Here is an 18,887-nt window from a genome sequence, read left to right on the forward strand (position 1 = left end):
CACTTCAACAAGCAGCACCTTGGCAGCCCATCGTTTCTTGTGTGTCTGTGCCCCGCTTTTTCATAATTGCAAGATGCTCTCAAAATATCGTAACAAGACACAGTGCAAAATTTACGAGGCTTTCCATATAAAGACGAAAGGAAACATGTTCGTCAGTGAGCCTTCACTCGCACTCCTGGAAAAAGAGATAATGTTTTTGAGTGGTTAACTTGGGTAATTTCGACTCGTGGCAGATTCATTTTGCTTTTCGCTCTTATGTGAACGTGACGGCTTCGTTCTTCTTTTTTGTTTTCAGCTATATATTTCCGGGCAATATACACACAGTTGTTCGCTAGCGCTTGTGTTTTGTGTTCATCTTTTCTGCATCCTGTTTTTCGCGCTGTTTCTCTCAAAATCAGTAGGATTTCTAAAATGTCACTTACATCATGCTCCCCAATACCTAAAACTGTTTCTCAAGACGCCCCACACTGATTGGCGAGAACTAAAGAGCTTCGATGGTCATCCAAGAGCGAAGCTGGCTCTTGAGGTTCGAGGTAAAACATCCTTCGTCACCAATAACCTTCTGCTCGCGTTACCTAGCAATTTCCAAAGCCACCGATACGCACCACCAGCATTTAATCACGCCTAGGCACGCATGCTCCAATGTGCAGCCACTGCCGAGCCATGCCCATCGACAGAAACAGCCCGCGCAACGCCACGCTGATCTCCATGCGTGGCGCGTGCCGAGTACCAGCGACAAGAGGTCGACTACTACTGGGTGTGCCATGGCCAAGCTTACAGGGAGCTTTCTGGCATTGGAGTATGAATTCTCGAAATATTTGTGACAGGCTGAGGTAATATATGCTCTACTCTGCATTTGCCATGAAATGACCTAGAATCCCCCAAGATCGACCAGCTTGGCTCGAACACAAATTTTCAATAATTCTGGATTGCCACTTTAGATCAAAACATTGGTACCAACAGCCCCAAAGACAGTACCCTATAGCGATAGTACCCTAAATATAGTCCCCGGCTTAGAACTGCCAATAGTTTTGTGTCAACTCGTCCGAATAATGTCCATTGCGGTGAGGTTAGCTTGCTAATGCTCAGTGAGAAAAACGTTATTACCAAAGTAATATTTTTTATGCGTGTTGACTCTGGTGCAGGATAGCGTCAACGCTGTGCACTGAAGAAACAAGAGGCATCCATTTGACGTCAGAAAATCGTATCGGCACTTCTTTAGGCTTTAGACGGCTAGTGTAGACTTCATTTTTTTTACTCCCCTATTGTTTGTAGAATTGTCCCAATTCATTCATTGAACAGGAGCGTACAGACTTCATTAAATCAAGGATTCACCATACCGCAATTTTAGAATTGGCCAAATGCCTATCACACAGAAAGAAACTAGACTGGGGGCTGTATTTCTATGTGCAACAAATAAATGCTGTTGAATGTTATGTCCTCTTCTCTCCCAAAAACAAAGGATAGCCAACAAGCTTCAGCATAATCAACATTGCTCTTGCTCGCAAAATTAACATCAAGCGTGCAGTACTTTGTATTAAAACAATGATAAAAAGGACGACTGGCCCAGCGGGCTGGCAATGAATTATATTGGATCATCTATGGTCCTTTAATTTGCACTGAAATCTAAATACACGGCAGTTTTTTCGCATTTCACCATCACAGCGAGGAAGTCTCGCTGCCTGAGATTCAATCCCATGACACCGTGTTCTGGAGCTCAAAATTTTACCTCCTATTTCGACGTATTCGCTTGCTCACGAATGCCTCATAAACATCTGTCTCTGAAATCACTAGTTTATACATTCAATTTAGTGTTAGCATAAGTGGCATTTCTCAATGTTAATACATACATACATACATATATATATATATATATCGCCAGAACTTTAGCAGGCTGCAATATTAGGGCAGCCAAAGAAAAAAATTATATTTTTTATTTACATGCAGATAAAATCTCGCAAAAGGCACAAGTGATCACTGCAGCCATGTTAAAAAACACTGCACATTAGTCATGGCTCACTCTTATTGAGATCTTTACCATATAAACGACAAAAACTTCACTTGCGAAGCAAGGAATAGAGAGCCGGCACACTGTTATCTCTTATGAACAAAACAGAAGGTACATCACCCGATGGTTACAGGATAAAAAACTCCTCTAAAATTCTAATATACCTAATTAAAACTAACCTACATAAAATTGAGCTCTCTGCAAGTGCAAAGTCACTTTCTTCCCTGTTGCAAAGGTATTGAGCACCAACAAAGCAGGCAGACTAAAGCAAAACTGCACACACACTTGATAAACATATCCAAAACATGCTATGCAGCAGACAATAAAAAACAGTGGCAGAATGAGCACAAGACACACTGCCATCAACCAGGTCTAATGTTTGCTGAAGTAACTTTCCAATCCATTACACACAAGGCTTGCATGCACTACTTTTGAGTAATTCATGTCTGCCAAGTGGCACTGAGCATTCAAGGAAGACGGTGTCAAGAAATCAAAATATGACAGCGAGTCAAAAAGAATGAACTGTTCTAATTACATTTCTTGTGATGACAGTTATAACAATAATACAGTAAAAGCTTATTAATTTGACACTCGTTAACTCAGAAAACAGGATAATCCAGACGTGTCATCTGGTCCTAGTAAGCATATGTGTTCTTTAATGGTTTAAAGCTCTCATTAATATGGCAGTATACGGCAGCAATCCAGTTCATTCGTGCCATTCTTGGGAGTGCACTGACAGCGAAGTACTGCAAACTTGCAATGCAAAGGAGTAAAAATAGCATTCCTGCACAAGTGAAATGAGGTAGCGCAGTCTGAATTGTCATCACTTTCAGTACAGTAACGATGGTAATGGGTAGGGTGATATAGTTCATTTTGGGTTAGCATGTTTCAGATGAATCAAGACAGGATAGTCTTGAGCAGCAGTCACATTGTCCCCAGTGTCATGAGTGACAAAATTTGCCTCTCTTGTGCAAAGTAAGCATAGAATTTATGTATTCATCAAGTAAAAAAAAGCGCATTGATGGAGCAGGCTTGTTTGTTTTCTTGATACTTTGAATAAATTGGTTGATTCAGTCATTGTTTCCAGTATGGTGAAATTCAAATTAACAAGCTTTTACTGTAGCTATTACAGTACATCAGCACTGGGCAAATATGGTTACAAATGGCTTCGATGAGCATCATTCTTTTAACCAGCTCTGTGGGCTAATATTTGATCATTTTAAGTGCTTACATAATGACTGCCATGATACTCTTGCTAATCACAAGGCTTATAGCACTGTCCAGTGATATATGCATTTACAATAGCTTGAATGAACAACTAGGACAATTGCACAAGTGAAAAACAATAAGACAAAAATTAGAACATTCTGGCCACAACCAACAATTTATAAAAGGGCGCATTACTAAGTGATAACACTCAGGCACAAAAAGTCTGACATGAGAGTGTAAACAGCAAGGATGTTCACAAGCAATTAAACCAGTAGAGAGCATACCATTGTGGGCAAGCAGAAGTGCATTTTAGTGATGAAATCTTATTAGAAGTAGTATAAATGGCTAAAGAGACCACGCACATTTTATCTACCAAGGAGTCCATTGAAAATAAAGCAGCACTTGCACCGTTCGTTTCTCGACAAAATATGTCTCCATCATTCTCTCTGGCCGTCCAAGCAATACTTGTCATGCATAAACAATGGGAAATACGCACATGAGCAAATACAAGCTATAGTAAGCTTAAAGAATAAAGGTGTCTTCAAATACGTCTCGGTAATGTCGAAATTCGCACCATCACACTCACATAAAAGAAGGATGTCCTTGTTGCACTAATGCATGAGCAGAGCACATAAAGAGACAGAGATGGCAATGCTATAAGCGTGTAAAATGTTCAGAAATGTACACATATTGAAGCAAAAGCTTTCAAGGCACATCAGGGTGAGAGAGGTGTTCTGCAGCTCTCTAAGCCAACAAAATTGTGTAACTTGTCAGCACATGTCCTTTTGACTTCAGTGGGAAAAACGCTGTTTTAAGGTACAGTAAAAAGAAAAACAGGGGAAGCCTTCAAAAAAGACCCCAGTTCGCCCTTCTGACATATTATGGGAGACGCTCGGCGAATATCATGTCTGACGGCAGTCTCATCCATAATGTCCTCTCTGACGACCGCTCCCCGATCATGGCCCCGTCCGCCGACTTTACTGTCTCCCAATCCTTACTTTTCTCCCTATCTCTTGTATTCCCTTCTGATCCCTTCCCTTGTCAACCACTCCAGAGATGTCGCGCTTTGGTGCAGACAGTTGCGGGGTTCACTTTTGTCCTCATTTCCTCATTTAAAAGCACTATCCCTCTCCCCAATTCATCCAGCAATTTTATGTTCATACATCTCGATCATCACATGAAGGAGGGGGGAGGGCAGGCAAAAATTTTTAGGTGATGCCCTCCTTTTATCTTCCTGTGCCTACCCCTTGGCATGCCTCTGAGGAAGTATAAAAAGCTTTGCTTGCAGAAAATGATTTAGTAGGCGAGAAAATCTGGCCGTACAGCTCGGTTCACATCGTGAGAATAAAAAATGAATCGGGAACAGAGACGGTGAAAATGGCAACATCAACAGCCTGCCTGATAATTAAGATAGGCTTGGCCTCAAGCCCAAGGTACAAGGACAGTAAAAGCAAAATAAGTGGTTTGAAATATCCCCTGATGTTTTGCTCGTTTCAGTTTTGTTCTGTTTATTGTTTGACTAAGGGCGTTTATAATAGAAAGGCTTTGAGATATAAATTCATGCCTTTTCCAAATGCCACTTTCGATGTTCTTTATTACAAGAAGGGTGGAAGTGGACTTTAGTGTTTCGAAGCAGCTTAGCTTTTTAGGGTCAAACATCAATGATAATTGAAATTATTCAGTTCTGGTGAACAAAACAAAATCTCAAATGAGTTTCAGTGAACATTCAGTACAAGTGAGCTGACCCGGCTTACCACTTACAAAAATATGTGTGTGAGTGTGTGTGTGTGTGTATATATATATATATATATATATATATATATATATATATATATATATATATATAAATATATATATGCGTCTTGCGGGCATAGTTGCCATGTGCATTGTGTGTCAGCTGTCAGCTTATTTCTCTGTCAGCTGATAGAGAAATAACTTTGAGAAAACAAGGTATAAGTGATACTTTGGTGTTGTTTTCATGACTGCTAAATAATTGTGGTGCACTTCGTTTGCAGAAAGTTTGCTATCTCACAGTTAAGTAAACAAGCTGCTCTGCTGATCTGCACTCCGAATGGAGCACAGAGCGGTCAAGCAATTCACACGGCAAATATGCACGCACGGTGGAGCAAGTGGCCCGACAGTGACGGCGTGGGCAGCACAGGCGACACACTGCACACAAATAACCAAGAGATCATTGAGTGCACGCGACCGCTCCGTGTTTTAATCAAACTAAGTTGTCGCTTAGTATCATATTGCGGTACAGGAGCGCACATATATGTAGTGGAAAGTATATACTGTTTGTTTTGTCAATTTATCTCAGTCGTCGCGTCACCCAGACCCTATAATAGTTTCAAAATGCTGCTTTGTGTCGTGACTTCGAGCCGTCGAACGTAAGTGCCAACCCAGTATCTTTTCTGCACTTTGGCAAACATTAAGCAAAGAGTTCCAGGTGGGTTTGGGCAACATCTGCTGTGGTACTGTATTTCTTTATTGGTGGCGAGGATGCATGTCAAGAGATGCACATTTGTACTTGGCAGTAAACGTGCATAGCCGTTTAGTGCGTAATGATCTCGCGTGCCTGGCATGTATAAATTATCGTGGTTTTATTGTATTACTAGACTAATATTCACAGTTGATCATGTTAGTGCCACCACTTTTTTTGGGAAACCACCGCTTTAACAGCGCTGAGACAAGCACTTTCAATACCCATGAAAACACGGATTCATTGATTGATATGTGGGGTTTAACGTCCCAAAACCACCATATGATTACGAGAGACGCCTTAGTGGAGGGCTCCGACCACCTGTGGTTCGAAAATTTCGACCACCTGTGGTTCTTTAACCTGCACCCAAATCTGAACACACGGGCCTACAACATTTCCGCCTCTATCGGGAATGCAGCCGCCGCAGCCGGGAGTCGAACCCGCGACCTGCGGGTCAGCAGCCGAGTACCTTAGCCACTAGACCACCGCGGCTGGGCCATGAAAGAATGGAATTACAATGTGACATTTATTTATAAGCCTCCTTGAATATGGAGGAGACGCTGCTCTTGTTAGAGTGAGTGGACGTGCGTCGTATGGGCTCTGGTTTCAACGAATGTTTTGCAGCGGAAGTCACCTGAAAGCCCTCAAGACTTTGATACTTGCGTATTCAGCTTGTCACCAGGAATCGCCCGGCACCAAGTTCGAGGTGGGAACTTGAATTTCGACACTTTTACAGACGCATTTTCGTCAACCATGATGGCGGGAGAGCTACGCCTAAGACCTGCCGAACCACCGGCAGCGCAGCTGCCAGAGACGCTGCTGCCTTGGCCGGCCTAGCTCTGCCGACACCAAGATACGCCGGTCGGCGCGTTTGACGCGTCCAACTTTCTGAGAGCAAATGAAGGTCGCTGTGGAAGGAGAACCCATTTTCTATGAAGAATTCGAAGAAAGCACAGGATGGCGCAGAGTAGGATCAAAGAAGTCGACACGCGGGCAATCACTGGAACCTGGTGCGGATTCTCAGGAAGGGAATAACAGGAAGAAACAGCGTGAACAATGCCTGCATCAAGTAACAAGATTAAGCTGGATGACTCCACTGCCCCGAGGCGACTACAAGATCATCATCCGACCTAGAGGCGGCCTTCGATTTGCCGATGATGGAGCCACCCGACTGGGGACTAGCATTTGCCACGCCACTAAAATTCCGAGAGAAGCCCAAGATAAGGACACAATATGCCCGAATTTCCAGCAAAATAGAATCATTGTGAGCACACCCATCGAGACGCATGCTGATAGATACCAGGAAATCTCTCGCATTGTGGCCGGCGACAAGACGTACGATACCAGCACATACGAAGCAGCACCGCACAGACGGTACGTCAAAAGGCATGATACGTGATATCCCGTTGGAAGATACCACCCGAGATATTACGGCTAATGTGATTGTGACAAAGAACCCCACAGCCATCGCTGTGAAACGCCTCAGCAACACAACAATCGTGATCGTACTGTTTGCTGGTCTTCGTGTCCCAACATACGTTCTATACGACGGAGAATCGTTGAGATGCTCTCTTTACCGCAAGCAGATAGACACGTGTTATCAATGCGGTCATGTAGGGCACCGCACAGATGTATGCCCAAACCCGAAAGACCACGTGTGCCGTGGCTGTGGTACGGCCAACCCCCCGCAAGATCACCAATGCAAGCCCTCTTGTCAACTATGCGGCGGTGACCACCAGATGGCTGAGAAGGCGTGCAGGGCACGTTACAAGATGCCGTACCTGGTGAAGCGCCAGCGATGGGAGCCACAACAACAACAACAACATGGAGACTACCCCGATGAAGCCAGCGCCTTTTGACAACAGCCTCGAGCAGCAGGACACTACTCCTGCCCGGAAAGAAAGCCTGGTCGAGATTTCGGTCGCGGTCTCCGTCGCCATCTCTCTTCCGGGCCCGCTCACGGTTGCAGTCAACATCTCAGAGCCGTATGCCTGAACCTGGCACAACCTTAACAATCAAGGTGGGCTGGGCAGACGTAGTCAAGGGGGCGTGCTCGTGGTCTGAGGAGGCCACTTCTCAAGACAAAGATGATAAATTAGAGACTGAAATAGCACAGCTAAAACAGATGTTAGCTCAATGCAACCAGAAAGTGACAGCTTTAGGAGAGGAAAACAGGACCCTCAAGGAGGAGTTACACCATTATAATATAACGGAACATGCTCCGCCAGTAGTACCACCGCTCTCATCTGTAACACCAACTGAAAAAAATAGAGGAAGGTACAACAGTACTACCTCCCAAACGCAGAGCCGAAACCCAGGCCAATGACCCCAGGCCTATAACCCAGGCCAATAAAGTTTTGAAGGAAATTCAGCAATCAGTCAAAGAATTAAATGAGTGCATGAGCAACTAATTCCTACGGATCTCGGCCCTTACTGACCGCAAAGAGAATACAGCTAAAATTACCCAGCAACAAAACGAACACCTACAACAGCGACTCATCGCTTTGGAGGCTAGAGTCATCCCTCTGCCACCTAGCGGACTGGACCCCATGGCAACTGCAAAGCAACCTTCCTTGTCGGCATTCGGTGTGATACAGCCGGTGACATTCCTACCCCCTGCATCTCATCACAGCTAAAAACCCTGCCTACACGATTTTGCAATGGAATTGTAGAAGCTACGCGAATAAGAAAGCAAATATTCACCAATACCATAAGGGGAAAGTTAAGCCCGATATCATTTCATTGCAGGAGACACATTCTCTCGCTAAACAGGCAGGCTATCGCTCGATTGGACATGCCAACGGGGAGACGACTGTCCTTACCACCCCACGCTAGTTAGACGAAACCTTACATTCACGCAACACGACAGGGAATTTACCAATATAGACAATATATTTATTGAACTTGTTTTGCAATGTAAGACACACGAAAGTCTTTTTATTCTAAACATATACAGCAACCCTAAAACAAAAGAAGCACAGATTTCTCACACTTGTTAAACGCGCCCTAAACATCGCTGGCCGAAATCCCATCCTAATAGCGGAGGACTTCAACACACCACACACTGCCTGGAGATACTCTTATGTGTTTCCCAAAGGTAGGGCCCTCTGGTTTGACTCGCAGCAGGAGGAATTAACTCCCATCACCAAACCTAGCATACCAACACAAGTGGGCACTAGCTCCAGTAAAGACACAACGCCTGATCTGACGTTCACGAGAAACACATCTGCAGCCACCTGGAAAAATACCCGAGAGGACCTGGGTTGCGATCACTACAGCATCGAGGCACATGTTCAAGGTGGGCCACGTAAACCCATGGGAAAACAGCTAAAGTTGGTAGACTAGACCCAGTCGCGCAAATCACGTGAGAACCAGGTCCAACCCATCAGCGACTTAGAGGACTGAATACACACGCTTAAACAGAATATTAATAATGCCACCCGAATCGTACCTCCCGAGGCACACCTCGAAGAGATCGATAGCCGGCTCCTCCACATGTGGGAGGCAAAGCAATCGCTCCAAAAGAGGTGGAAGACACAGAAACACAACAGAAGCCTCAGGGAATGCATAGCACTCCTCAACACAGAGATAGAGATGTATGCAACACAGCTAAGCCGGCAACGCTGGGATGAAACCTGAGATGCGATGGACAGGCAGCTAAGTCTTAGTAAAACATGGAATTTCTACGGTTCTTGCTCAATCCAGAAAACAACAAAAGCGGCCAACGAGAAACCATCAACAAACTAATCCGTGCATACAAGGGCACCGGCGAGGAGTTTCTTAGGGAGGTAGAGCTCAAATACATTTCTCAGGCTCCTACTCAGCAGAATCCAGATTATACGGGCCAGGTCAACACCACTCTAGAAGAACAGTTCACAATTCACCAAAGCAGATATCCGTGCCGCCCTACAAAAGCTTAACACCAAATCTGCACCAGGTCCGGACAACATCACGAACAAGATAACACACAATTTGGATGATGAGTCAATCATGCATATCACAGGCTACATAAATAACTGCTGAAACACCGGAATCTTGCTTCTGCAGTGGAAAAAGGCCAAGGTGATTCTGAAACCAGGCAAACCACTGAATATTGACAATCTTAGGCCCATCTCCGTAACATCTTGCATAGGCAAATGGATAGAACACGCTTTCCTGGCTAGACTGACAAATTACCTTGAAGACAATGATTTTTTCCCACACACCATGATTGGCTTCCGCAGGCATCTTTCAACACAAGATGCCATGTTACAGCTTAAGCATCACATCATAGACAGTGCAGGACGCTACACTAAGGGCATACTTGGTCTAGATCTCAAAAAGGCTTTTGACTCCGTCACGCATAGCACCATTCTAAATCAGGTCAATACTCTAAACTTGGGGCTTCGCACGTACAACTATATAAGAACATTTCTTACGGGAAGAATGGCTACGATCACTGTGGGAGCACTCAGGTTGCCCGAAATAACCATGGGAAGCGTGGGCACCCGCAGGATTTCGTGACTTCTCCCTAGTTGTTTAACCTCGCATCAATTGGTCTTCCTTCAAAACTACAAACCATCCAAGGACTTTATCACACCATTTACGCAGACGACATCACCCTCTGGGTGTGCGACGGCAGTGACGGTTCCATTGAGCAGAGATTACAGGAGGGGATTAACACAGCGGAACGGTATTTACAAGGAACTAGACTATCCTGCTCGGCGGAGAAATCTGAGCTACTGCTATATCACCCTACACTTAGAGGTCGGCCACTCAAACAACATCCCCAAGCGCAGGTACACACTGATAAAAAACTCACTACAAGGACGGTCACGCCATACCAACTGTGGATAAAATCCGAGTGCTGGGTCTGATCATAGAAAGTAAGGGTACCAACAGAGAGACAGTTCGCAACATTGAAGCCAGAGTGTCTAACACAACGCGCCTCATTAGGCATATTAAATAAACACAAAGGTATGAATAAGGCTAGCATCCATAACAACCGTGGATAAAATCCGATAGGTCTGATCATAGAAAGTAAGGGTACCAACAGAGGGACAGTTCGCAACATTGAAGCCAGAGTGTCTAACGCAACGCACCTCATTAGGCGCATTAAATAAACACAAAGGCATGAAAGAGGCTAGCATCATCCATTTTATCTAATCATTCGTTCTAAGTCACATCACCTATACGGCGGCGTACCACGGATGGTTCGCTGCAGAAAAGTCAAAACTCAACAGCCGAATTAGGAGAATTTACGAACAAGTGCTAGGTTTGCCTCAAAACACTAGCACCGAACTCCACCTTCAACTTGGTTTACACAACCCTTTGAGGAACTTATTGAGGTGCAACAAATCTCCCAATTCGAGCGATTAGCCAAGACTAAGCCAGGCCGCCAGATTTTATGTAATCTCGGTATTTCTTACCACATCTAACACGGAGGCAAACACGACATACCACGCACTATCCGTGCCAAGCTCATAGTACCACCCATACCAAGAAACATGCGCCCTGAACACGACAAGGGCAGAAGTGTCAGTAGAGCCAGAGCCATGTCAAAGATGCTTGGGCGCAACGATGAGGCAGTATTTGTCAACGCAGCACACTACCAGGAACAACACCGCTTTGTGGCTGCTGTCGTAGACCACACACAACAATGCAAAAGCAGCGCGCCAATCATCACACGGAACGTAGAAACGGCAGAGGAAGTGGCTATCGCGATGGCCATAGCCCACACTAACGCCTCATGTGTAAACAGCGATTCACAGACGGCCGTTTGAAACTACGCCAGCGGCAGAATCTCCCCAAGGCATTGCGGATTCTTAGTACAAGCAAAATTCTTGAGGCGGACAAATACGTGCACATCCTGTGGTTCCCTGTCCACACACCACTAGGTAACCTGGAGAACTGTCTGAATGAATTGGCGCACAACGTGGCTCAAAGTGTTACGTTCCGAGTCACCTCAGATGAAGCGGCCACCCAAACAAACTTTTCTGCACCGGTGTCGGAATGGGATGATAGGCTCACTAAATTTAATGAAATAACTCAACACTATCGATTGCAAAGGCAGGAGTACCCTTTGCCTCACCCCAAACTAAATCGGGCCCAGTCCGTTCAGTGGCGGCACCTACAAACACACACATACACGAACCCTGTGAACTACGACAGTAACTCCAAGGCATGAATCATGCAGTCTTTATTTGAAAAATACATACACAAACTTGACCTCAAGTTTTTGCGGCCAGACCAGAAAGTGATATTTTTTGTTGACAACAGGTGGCACGCACGGTAGCGTGCCGAACCATGAGGCCTTTTGGTTGGAATTTTTGGTGCCTAACACCACAAGAGTGCTCCAGCCATTGGGTGATCCGAAACATCAAGGTACACTATCGTGCCCGTCAGCTCAGCTGCACCATCTTGTGCCTTGACAGTGGCAAGACCTATGAGGTCAACATTCTGGCCACCATCCATATGTTGGCTGAAGCTTCGAAGGCGGTGAAGGCAAACAGCATTGTGCATTGCTTTAGGCATGCGGGTTTCGCTGCTGCCGAAGAGCCTGAGGCAGATGACCTGGACGTAGGGGACCCGGACGGCACCGACAACGTGGAGGACCTAACGCACAACCTGCACAGTGGTGGAGTGAATGTGACTGCCACAATGACATTTAGGACTTTGCTCGTGCGGAAAGGACATTGTTTCGAGCGCGAAGCCCACAGATGAAGAAATTCTTCACCAGGTTGCGCCGCAGTCAGAGAGCGGCTTGGTTGATGACAACGATGATTGCCCCCAGCCGTCGGTGGCGGAGATCGCCACCGCAGTGATGCTTTTGTCGAGCGTTTACAGTGAGGATGTTACCTTGGCTGAAATACGAGCAAACCAAATCGGTTCCAAGCGTGGTATGAGGCAAGGCAACATTATGGACTTCTTTAAGCCTTCCTGATGCAATAAAGTTCACATTTCTGACAAAATAGAATTTCGCAGGCTGTTCGATTTGTCGAACTTTTTTTCCCAGTCCCCACCAGGTTGGAAAAATCAGTAGGTGACTGTAATGAGGTTTAAGTGTAGTCCTATACTTGTCCCATGGAGATATTATGTAGGAACCGACTGACAGGTACATGTGCTGATTCGTAAACTTCAGCAACAAAAGTAAGACAGAAGACTTGTGTGATGTTGTTGAATCATAACACAGTGTCAGCAGCTTCAGCAGTTAAAAGATTACCAAAGTCGCAATGAAATATAAGCCACCTCTGTGGTTCCCGCTTTCACGCTGCCTGCTGCAATAGATACTGCAACAGTGAACATGATACAGGCACTAGAGGTAATCTAGAATTGAATGTAGTATAAGGCAGAATTTCACTAAAAACAGATGTGTACTCAGATTTATAATGGACAGTTTTGCTGCCCCCAGCTGGTACCTAGAAAAGTTTTCTTTTCAAATTTCGTAACATCACGCATACAGTCATATGAATTAAAATGAGTGTTCATAATCTCCCTATTCATCCATTCTGCATAAAACTGCATGGAGCTTATCTTTTCTGCTGCCACCATTCAACTGTGCCTGTACAGCCCATGTCAACAGAACAGATTTGATGACACAAAAAGAGTAAAAGCAGCATTCCTGAAAGTGTGATGAGACAGTCTGTTTGGCACTGCACCAAGAATGCCATCGCCTGCATATGAAGAAATGAACCGACACCAATTACCAGAACAACAGATTTTGAGAATATATTATACCAATTTTTTGTTACCACTTGTAGAATAGTCACTTATTTTCAATGCTTCAGCAGTGCATTATAATTAAAATTGCATTAACTTAGTAATTAATTGTCATTATTGTTCTCCACTTTAATGCTTTGGACTCCTAGGAAATCCCGTGAACCTTTAGGCTGCCCCCCATGAGCTCAAATTATCAGTCTGTGGTTAGTGTTGCAAAGTGAAACAGTGGCCAGATACATATATTGAGCTCAAAGGTAATCAGGAATGAAACACAGTACACGGATGTCATTTGCCTCGCCACACTATAAACATTATGCAAGGTCAGTATGAGCTGTAGAGTATATAAAAAGTTGAAAGATTTTGCTCCAGAGTACTGTTGGTTTACCTTAGCAATAGAACTACTGCATTCCATTGCAGTTAATGTTAGAAAACATGTTGCATTGAATGCACAGAAACAAGTTTGAGTAGAGAGAAACCGAAAAGATTTCAGCACATTCATTACATTGAACTGAAATGATATTTTAAAAATCACACCTTCAAGCGACATAGCTACACTGAAAAATCAGCGGGAAACAATGTTACGTAGATTGTTTTTCAACAAGGCACATGCTAAATTGCATTTTACTTAAATGCATGTAGCCTTACTTGTATCAGTAGTCATTCCTCCTAACTGTTGGCACATTCACAAAAGATACAAATAATCTATGAAGGAACTATCGTAAAAACCGGACTATAGGTGAAATAAAAAAATAAAATGCGATGAAAAGTCGATCTTCGTCTTACATACCAGTCACTAAAACTGGAAGTCTTGCAACAATGGCCAGACGAAGTCAAAAGCCTCCATTGCCATCGTGAGCATCAGCAGCAGTGCCATTGGGCAAGACTGGGCGAAGTGTACACAATGTACTAGCAACACCATTTGGTTTTGGTTAGCTTTGTCGGTCTGCTGTTTTCTTCATTCTATTTTATTTCTTTGAGAAATGAGTGGTAGTCAACGGCAGTTTACAATACGCTTCAAGAAAAAAGTATTGAGTATGCCAAAGCAAAAGAAAACCTGACGGCACAATGGTAATTTGGTGCATCACAGAAAAGTGTCTGATACTGAAGGAGCCGAAAGCAGCGCGTCAGATCCTGCAGCAACCAAAAAAAACTTCGTTTTGTGGACAGTCTGCAGTGCGACCCGAACTGGAAGAGAAACACTACTTGCTGAATTTGTCCGGGAGCTGCGTGCAAGCTCGCTACCAGTGACAGTCGAGTGCTTCTGCGTAAAAGCTATCAAGATAGCACACGACTCTGGGCTCACAAGGGCGCAATTCAAGGGCTCACCATCGTGGGTGCGCCGACTTACGTAGCGGAAGGACTCTGCGCTGAGGCAGCATACTTCCGTGTGCCAAAACTGGCAAAAGATTTCGATAACAAGCTGGTCGAGTATCAGCGCTTTGTCATAGAGCTTCATCGACCGCATTGCTACATGATAGGACACATGGGCGACGCTGACGAAACTCTGATCTGGTTTGATATGCCCTCGAACTGGACAGTGACCGCTAAAGGGTGACAGTGACCGCTAAAGCAAGTGAAGCTCTTAACAACAAGCAACGAGCATTTGCGATTTACAGCGATGCTCCCGAGCACAGCCGATGGAAAGAAGCTGCCCCTTTATATCATTGTCAAAAGAAAAGGGCTACCAGAAGAATAATTTTCCCGGGATGTTATCGAGAGAGAGAATGAAAAAGGGCTGATGAATAAGTTCCTCATGCTTAAGTGGGTCCAGCTCGCGTGGAATCGGTGACCTGGTACGTTTTTTCAGCGACCGAGCATGTTGGTGCTCGACCCATTTCGAGGCCACCTCATGGCCGATGTAAAGGGAGCTCTGTCCGATGGCAAGACGAACCTTGTCGTGATCACAGCGGGACTAAGATCAATCCTCCAGCCACTGGACGTAGTGCTCAAGAAATCCTTCAAAGATCGCGTGCGGGAGCTCTACAATGAGTGGATGTTGGGCAACAATCCCAAGACCCCTGCTGGCTGCCTACGACGTACACCACTCCGGACTGTTTGTGGCTGGGAATCTCTCCCAGAAGAGATGGTGCACAAGCCTTTCCACAAATGCTGCATCAGCAACGCACTAGACGAAACGGTGGACGATGCACTCTGGGATATAACTAGTGAAAAACAAACGTCGGACTCAAGTTTTGACAAGTCTGAGTGACAGCACTTTGTTGCCTTCTGGCGTTTAACTACATAAGATTAGCATCGAAATAAAAAGAAACGTCCCCACAGTGCAGCTGGTTTTGTCGCGTATTTATCAAAGTAAAGGTGCACCGTGAAACTCTGGAATTTTTTAAAATTTCTTTTTCCGAGATGAAAAGATGAGGTGGAGGGGGTCAACCTGTATTCTGGTCAGACCTATATTCTGGTTTTTACGGTACGCGGTTCTGGCCGATTGGCCTTCTCTATGACCAGTGGTTTTAATGCACACACTCATTCCATAAGTGGGTCCCATAAGGTCAATGCCAGCCTTCCAGGCTGGCATTGACCATACGTGAGGACATCCTTGCAGGCACACAGTTTATAAAAGAGGCTGATTGTCAATGATCCGGCATGTTCAAAATACACTGAACACGCACATTGAGACCTACAAAGCAGTGGCAATACCTCCCCTTTGGCTTCTTATGGCCTGCGGTCAACGAAGAATCCCGGGTTGAAGTACAGCTTCTTTGTCCAGCCTTGCAACTCCAGGCTGCACGTCTGCTTGCTGCCATCGTGGGCGGACCGATCCAGAACTTTCTTTTGAACACGGCGCATCATGGCCTCTAGGTGCATGGTGCCAGCATTTTGGCTGAACACTGTGAACACATCCGCGAGAAACCACGAACCGATGGTGCGGTTCTTGAGCGCCTTGTAGCCGGGAATGGTGGCGTAGGCGAAGTACATGTCGGACCAAGTCGCCAAACGCTCCTGTCTGCTCGGGGACGCTTGAGACACATCAGCCGGTATTGGACCAGCATCCGCAGTGTCAAATGCGGCTGTGCCTGTTCCACTATCGTCCTTGGCTGCACAAAACACACACGGTTCATCATTAAATACCTATGTTGCTTCCATTTGAAAAAAAGAAAGAACATAGGAGTACAGGAGAGTAACAACTCTTCTAAGGGTTGCAGACATCATGACCTTGTGGTAAATGGGGTTTCGAAAAAGCCCTGGAGTGCCCCAGTAAACTTTCGAAGTAGTTATTCACGCGCTAAACAACGAAGTGTGGCATGTACAACTTCATGATCTTAAATATGCAGAAATGACTCATATAAATATTATAAGAACAGGGGAAATCATTTATTCTTTTGAACAATGAATCATGAGCCAGATCATTTCTAGGACCAGTACAGAGAGTTATTAAGAACACTGCAAACAAACAATAGCAGTACTGTGAAATTTTGAGCAAGTGCCCCCCCCCCCCATTTCCCTGGCAATTTCCAATTAAACCCCCTTCCCCTCAATCCAATCGAATCCAATCCTGCTTTGCACTGCAGCCTGATTGCTCTGCGCCATTTGTCGCTGCGTATTTGCGGTGGGAGGTCACCTATGCCTACGCAGTTCTACAAAGCGATGAAGAAAATAGAGGCGATTCGATGGCATCGAGAAAACGGAAAGAACGTGCACCGGACGTCTCGACATTTCAAGCTACACCGGAAGCGGATACCATAATGGAAGAACAATTTCGATAATTTGTTGTAGCTAAACTACGAGAAGGCAAAACTTCGACGGAAGCTCAGTAACTGCGCACTAGTGTTCAGACAACATGTGGACAATGCGTTCTTTGAGTACAGTCAACTGCCGATTTTTCGGACACCCGAATTTTCGGACATGCCCCATAATTCAGACATCTTTGTGGCACCGCCACGAGCCCCATAAAATCAATGTATAAGAAAGTCTGAAATTTCGGATGCTCAAACCCCCCGGAGTCCAATTTTCCAGACTTTTTGACGCGACGGAAGGTCTGAAACCACCCCTGACCTCCAGTGGGAACCACCACAACTGCGTCACACGCGATTACAATCACATAAATGAGCGCGCCGGTCTACTGTGGCGGAATCTGTTGCTTAGACTCATTGACCATTAGCGGAGAAACACACATGGCCTCCAAGATTCCCAACACTGGTCGTGTTTATCGTGCAAGGGTGCTTCGCTGACAATTGAAACTATCCACCCAGAAATTTTTTGGCGCCAATAAAGTTCCTTTCGCTTTAGCGCTTGTGCTCGCGCGTGCCCCTCTGGCTTCCCGCGCAGCGCTTTCGCGAAGCGTTTGACCTCTTCGAACTAGAACTAACCGTCACACAACGATTTGGTCTGGCCACGCTGCCTATCTTGAATGTTTACCAGCGTCACCTACGGAGTACCCGAGGCACCGTCGCCTGCCGTCCCGCCGTTTTGTTTACGCAGCCCCACATGGTGTTTGGCTAGCCTAGTGCGTGGTTGTGCGATCGTGTGAAGTGTGCTCTGCAACGCTAAGCCTAGGTGCTTTGACGCTCGTCAGCAAACTCCTTTGTCCACATCGTGAGGATTCCGCTTGCCTGCGATGGCCCCCACTCCACCTTCTTCGTCCTCGCCGATGGCATCGAAGCGCGGAAAACAGTACCGTCGGTTAACGATGGAGAAGGAAGGAAGGAATAAACTTTATTTTGTATCCGGCGTGTAAATGGGCAGGGCTCTCACCTAGGTGTCGGCTAGAAGGTCTTGCCTCCTAGCGACTTCCTCGGCCCACTGGATTGCCCATAGCAGATCGTTCAGGGCTGAACTGAACAGCACGGCCAGCCAACGCGCGCGGAGGCTGTCAGTGGAGGCCGCGTTTTTATTACTGTGTTTTAATCCCTGGCATTCCCATAGTATATGTTCTAAGGAAGCTCGTGCCTGACAATCTTTGCATTGAGCAGTCGCGTAGATCTCTGGATACATAGCATGTAGCAGCGCTGGATTTCTATAGGATCTGGTTTGTAATTGTCGCCATTGGACAAACTGTGCCCTGTTGAGTTTATGATGAGGAGGGGGGTAAACACGACTCTGTAGTTTATAATGCTTCGTAATTTCATTCTAACGAGGGATCAACATTAGTCGTAGCCCAGAAAGTGAGTCCTCAAGCTACGTTGTGTGCCACCTCGTTAGGGTTGATATCTCCCGTGGTGTCGGCTATGTGAGCTGGGAACCAGAGAATGCAAACGCATCTGTCGTCTTGGTTGGTTTTGCCTGTCCTAAGATTACGCAGTGCTTCAGGGGAGATTCTGCCATTTGCAAAGTTGCGTACAGCTGCTTGTGAATCGCTGATTATATAATGCGCGTCAGTTTGTGATATGGCCAAAGCTATAGCTATCTCTTCCGCCGTTTCAACGCGTCTCGTGTGTATTGTCAGACTGGTGCTGCATTGTTTCTTGTGATTCACTACAGCTGCGACGAAGCAGCTTTTGTGTTTGTAACGAGCGGCATCTACGAAGACCGCTT

The 18,887-nt window shown here is 45.5% G+C and overlaps 1 protein-coding gene across 2 annotated transcripts in view; it reads right to left on the reverse strand.

The window, feature by feature from the left end:
* Positions 1-1,585: 1,585 nt before the first annotated feature.
* The window catches only part of LOC142804148 (caspase-7-like), a 73,273-nt gene continuing 55,971 nt past the window's right edge, over positions 1,586-18,887 (reverse strand). For both annotated transcript variants that reach the window (XM_075890752.1, XM_075890753.1), the window contains exon 6: positions 1,586-16,450. In XM_075890752.1, the coding sequence (XP_075746867.1) occupies positions 16,068-16,450 (383 nt within the window). In that variant the 3' untranslated portion in view covers positions 1,586-16,067. The remainder of the gene's footprint in view (positions 16,451-18,887) is intronic.

The sequence above is a fragment of the Rhipicephalus microplus genome, chromosome 3 (assembly GCF_043290135.1).
Source record: "Rhipicephalus microplus isolate Deutch F79 chromosome 3, USDA_Rmic, whole genome shotgun sequence".
NCBI lineage: Eukaryota > Metazoa > Arthropoda > Arachnida > Ixodida > Ixodidae > Rhipicephalus > Rhipicephalus microplus.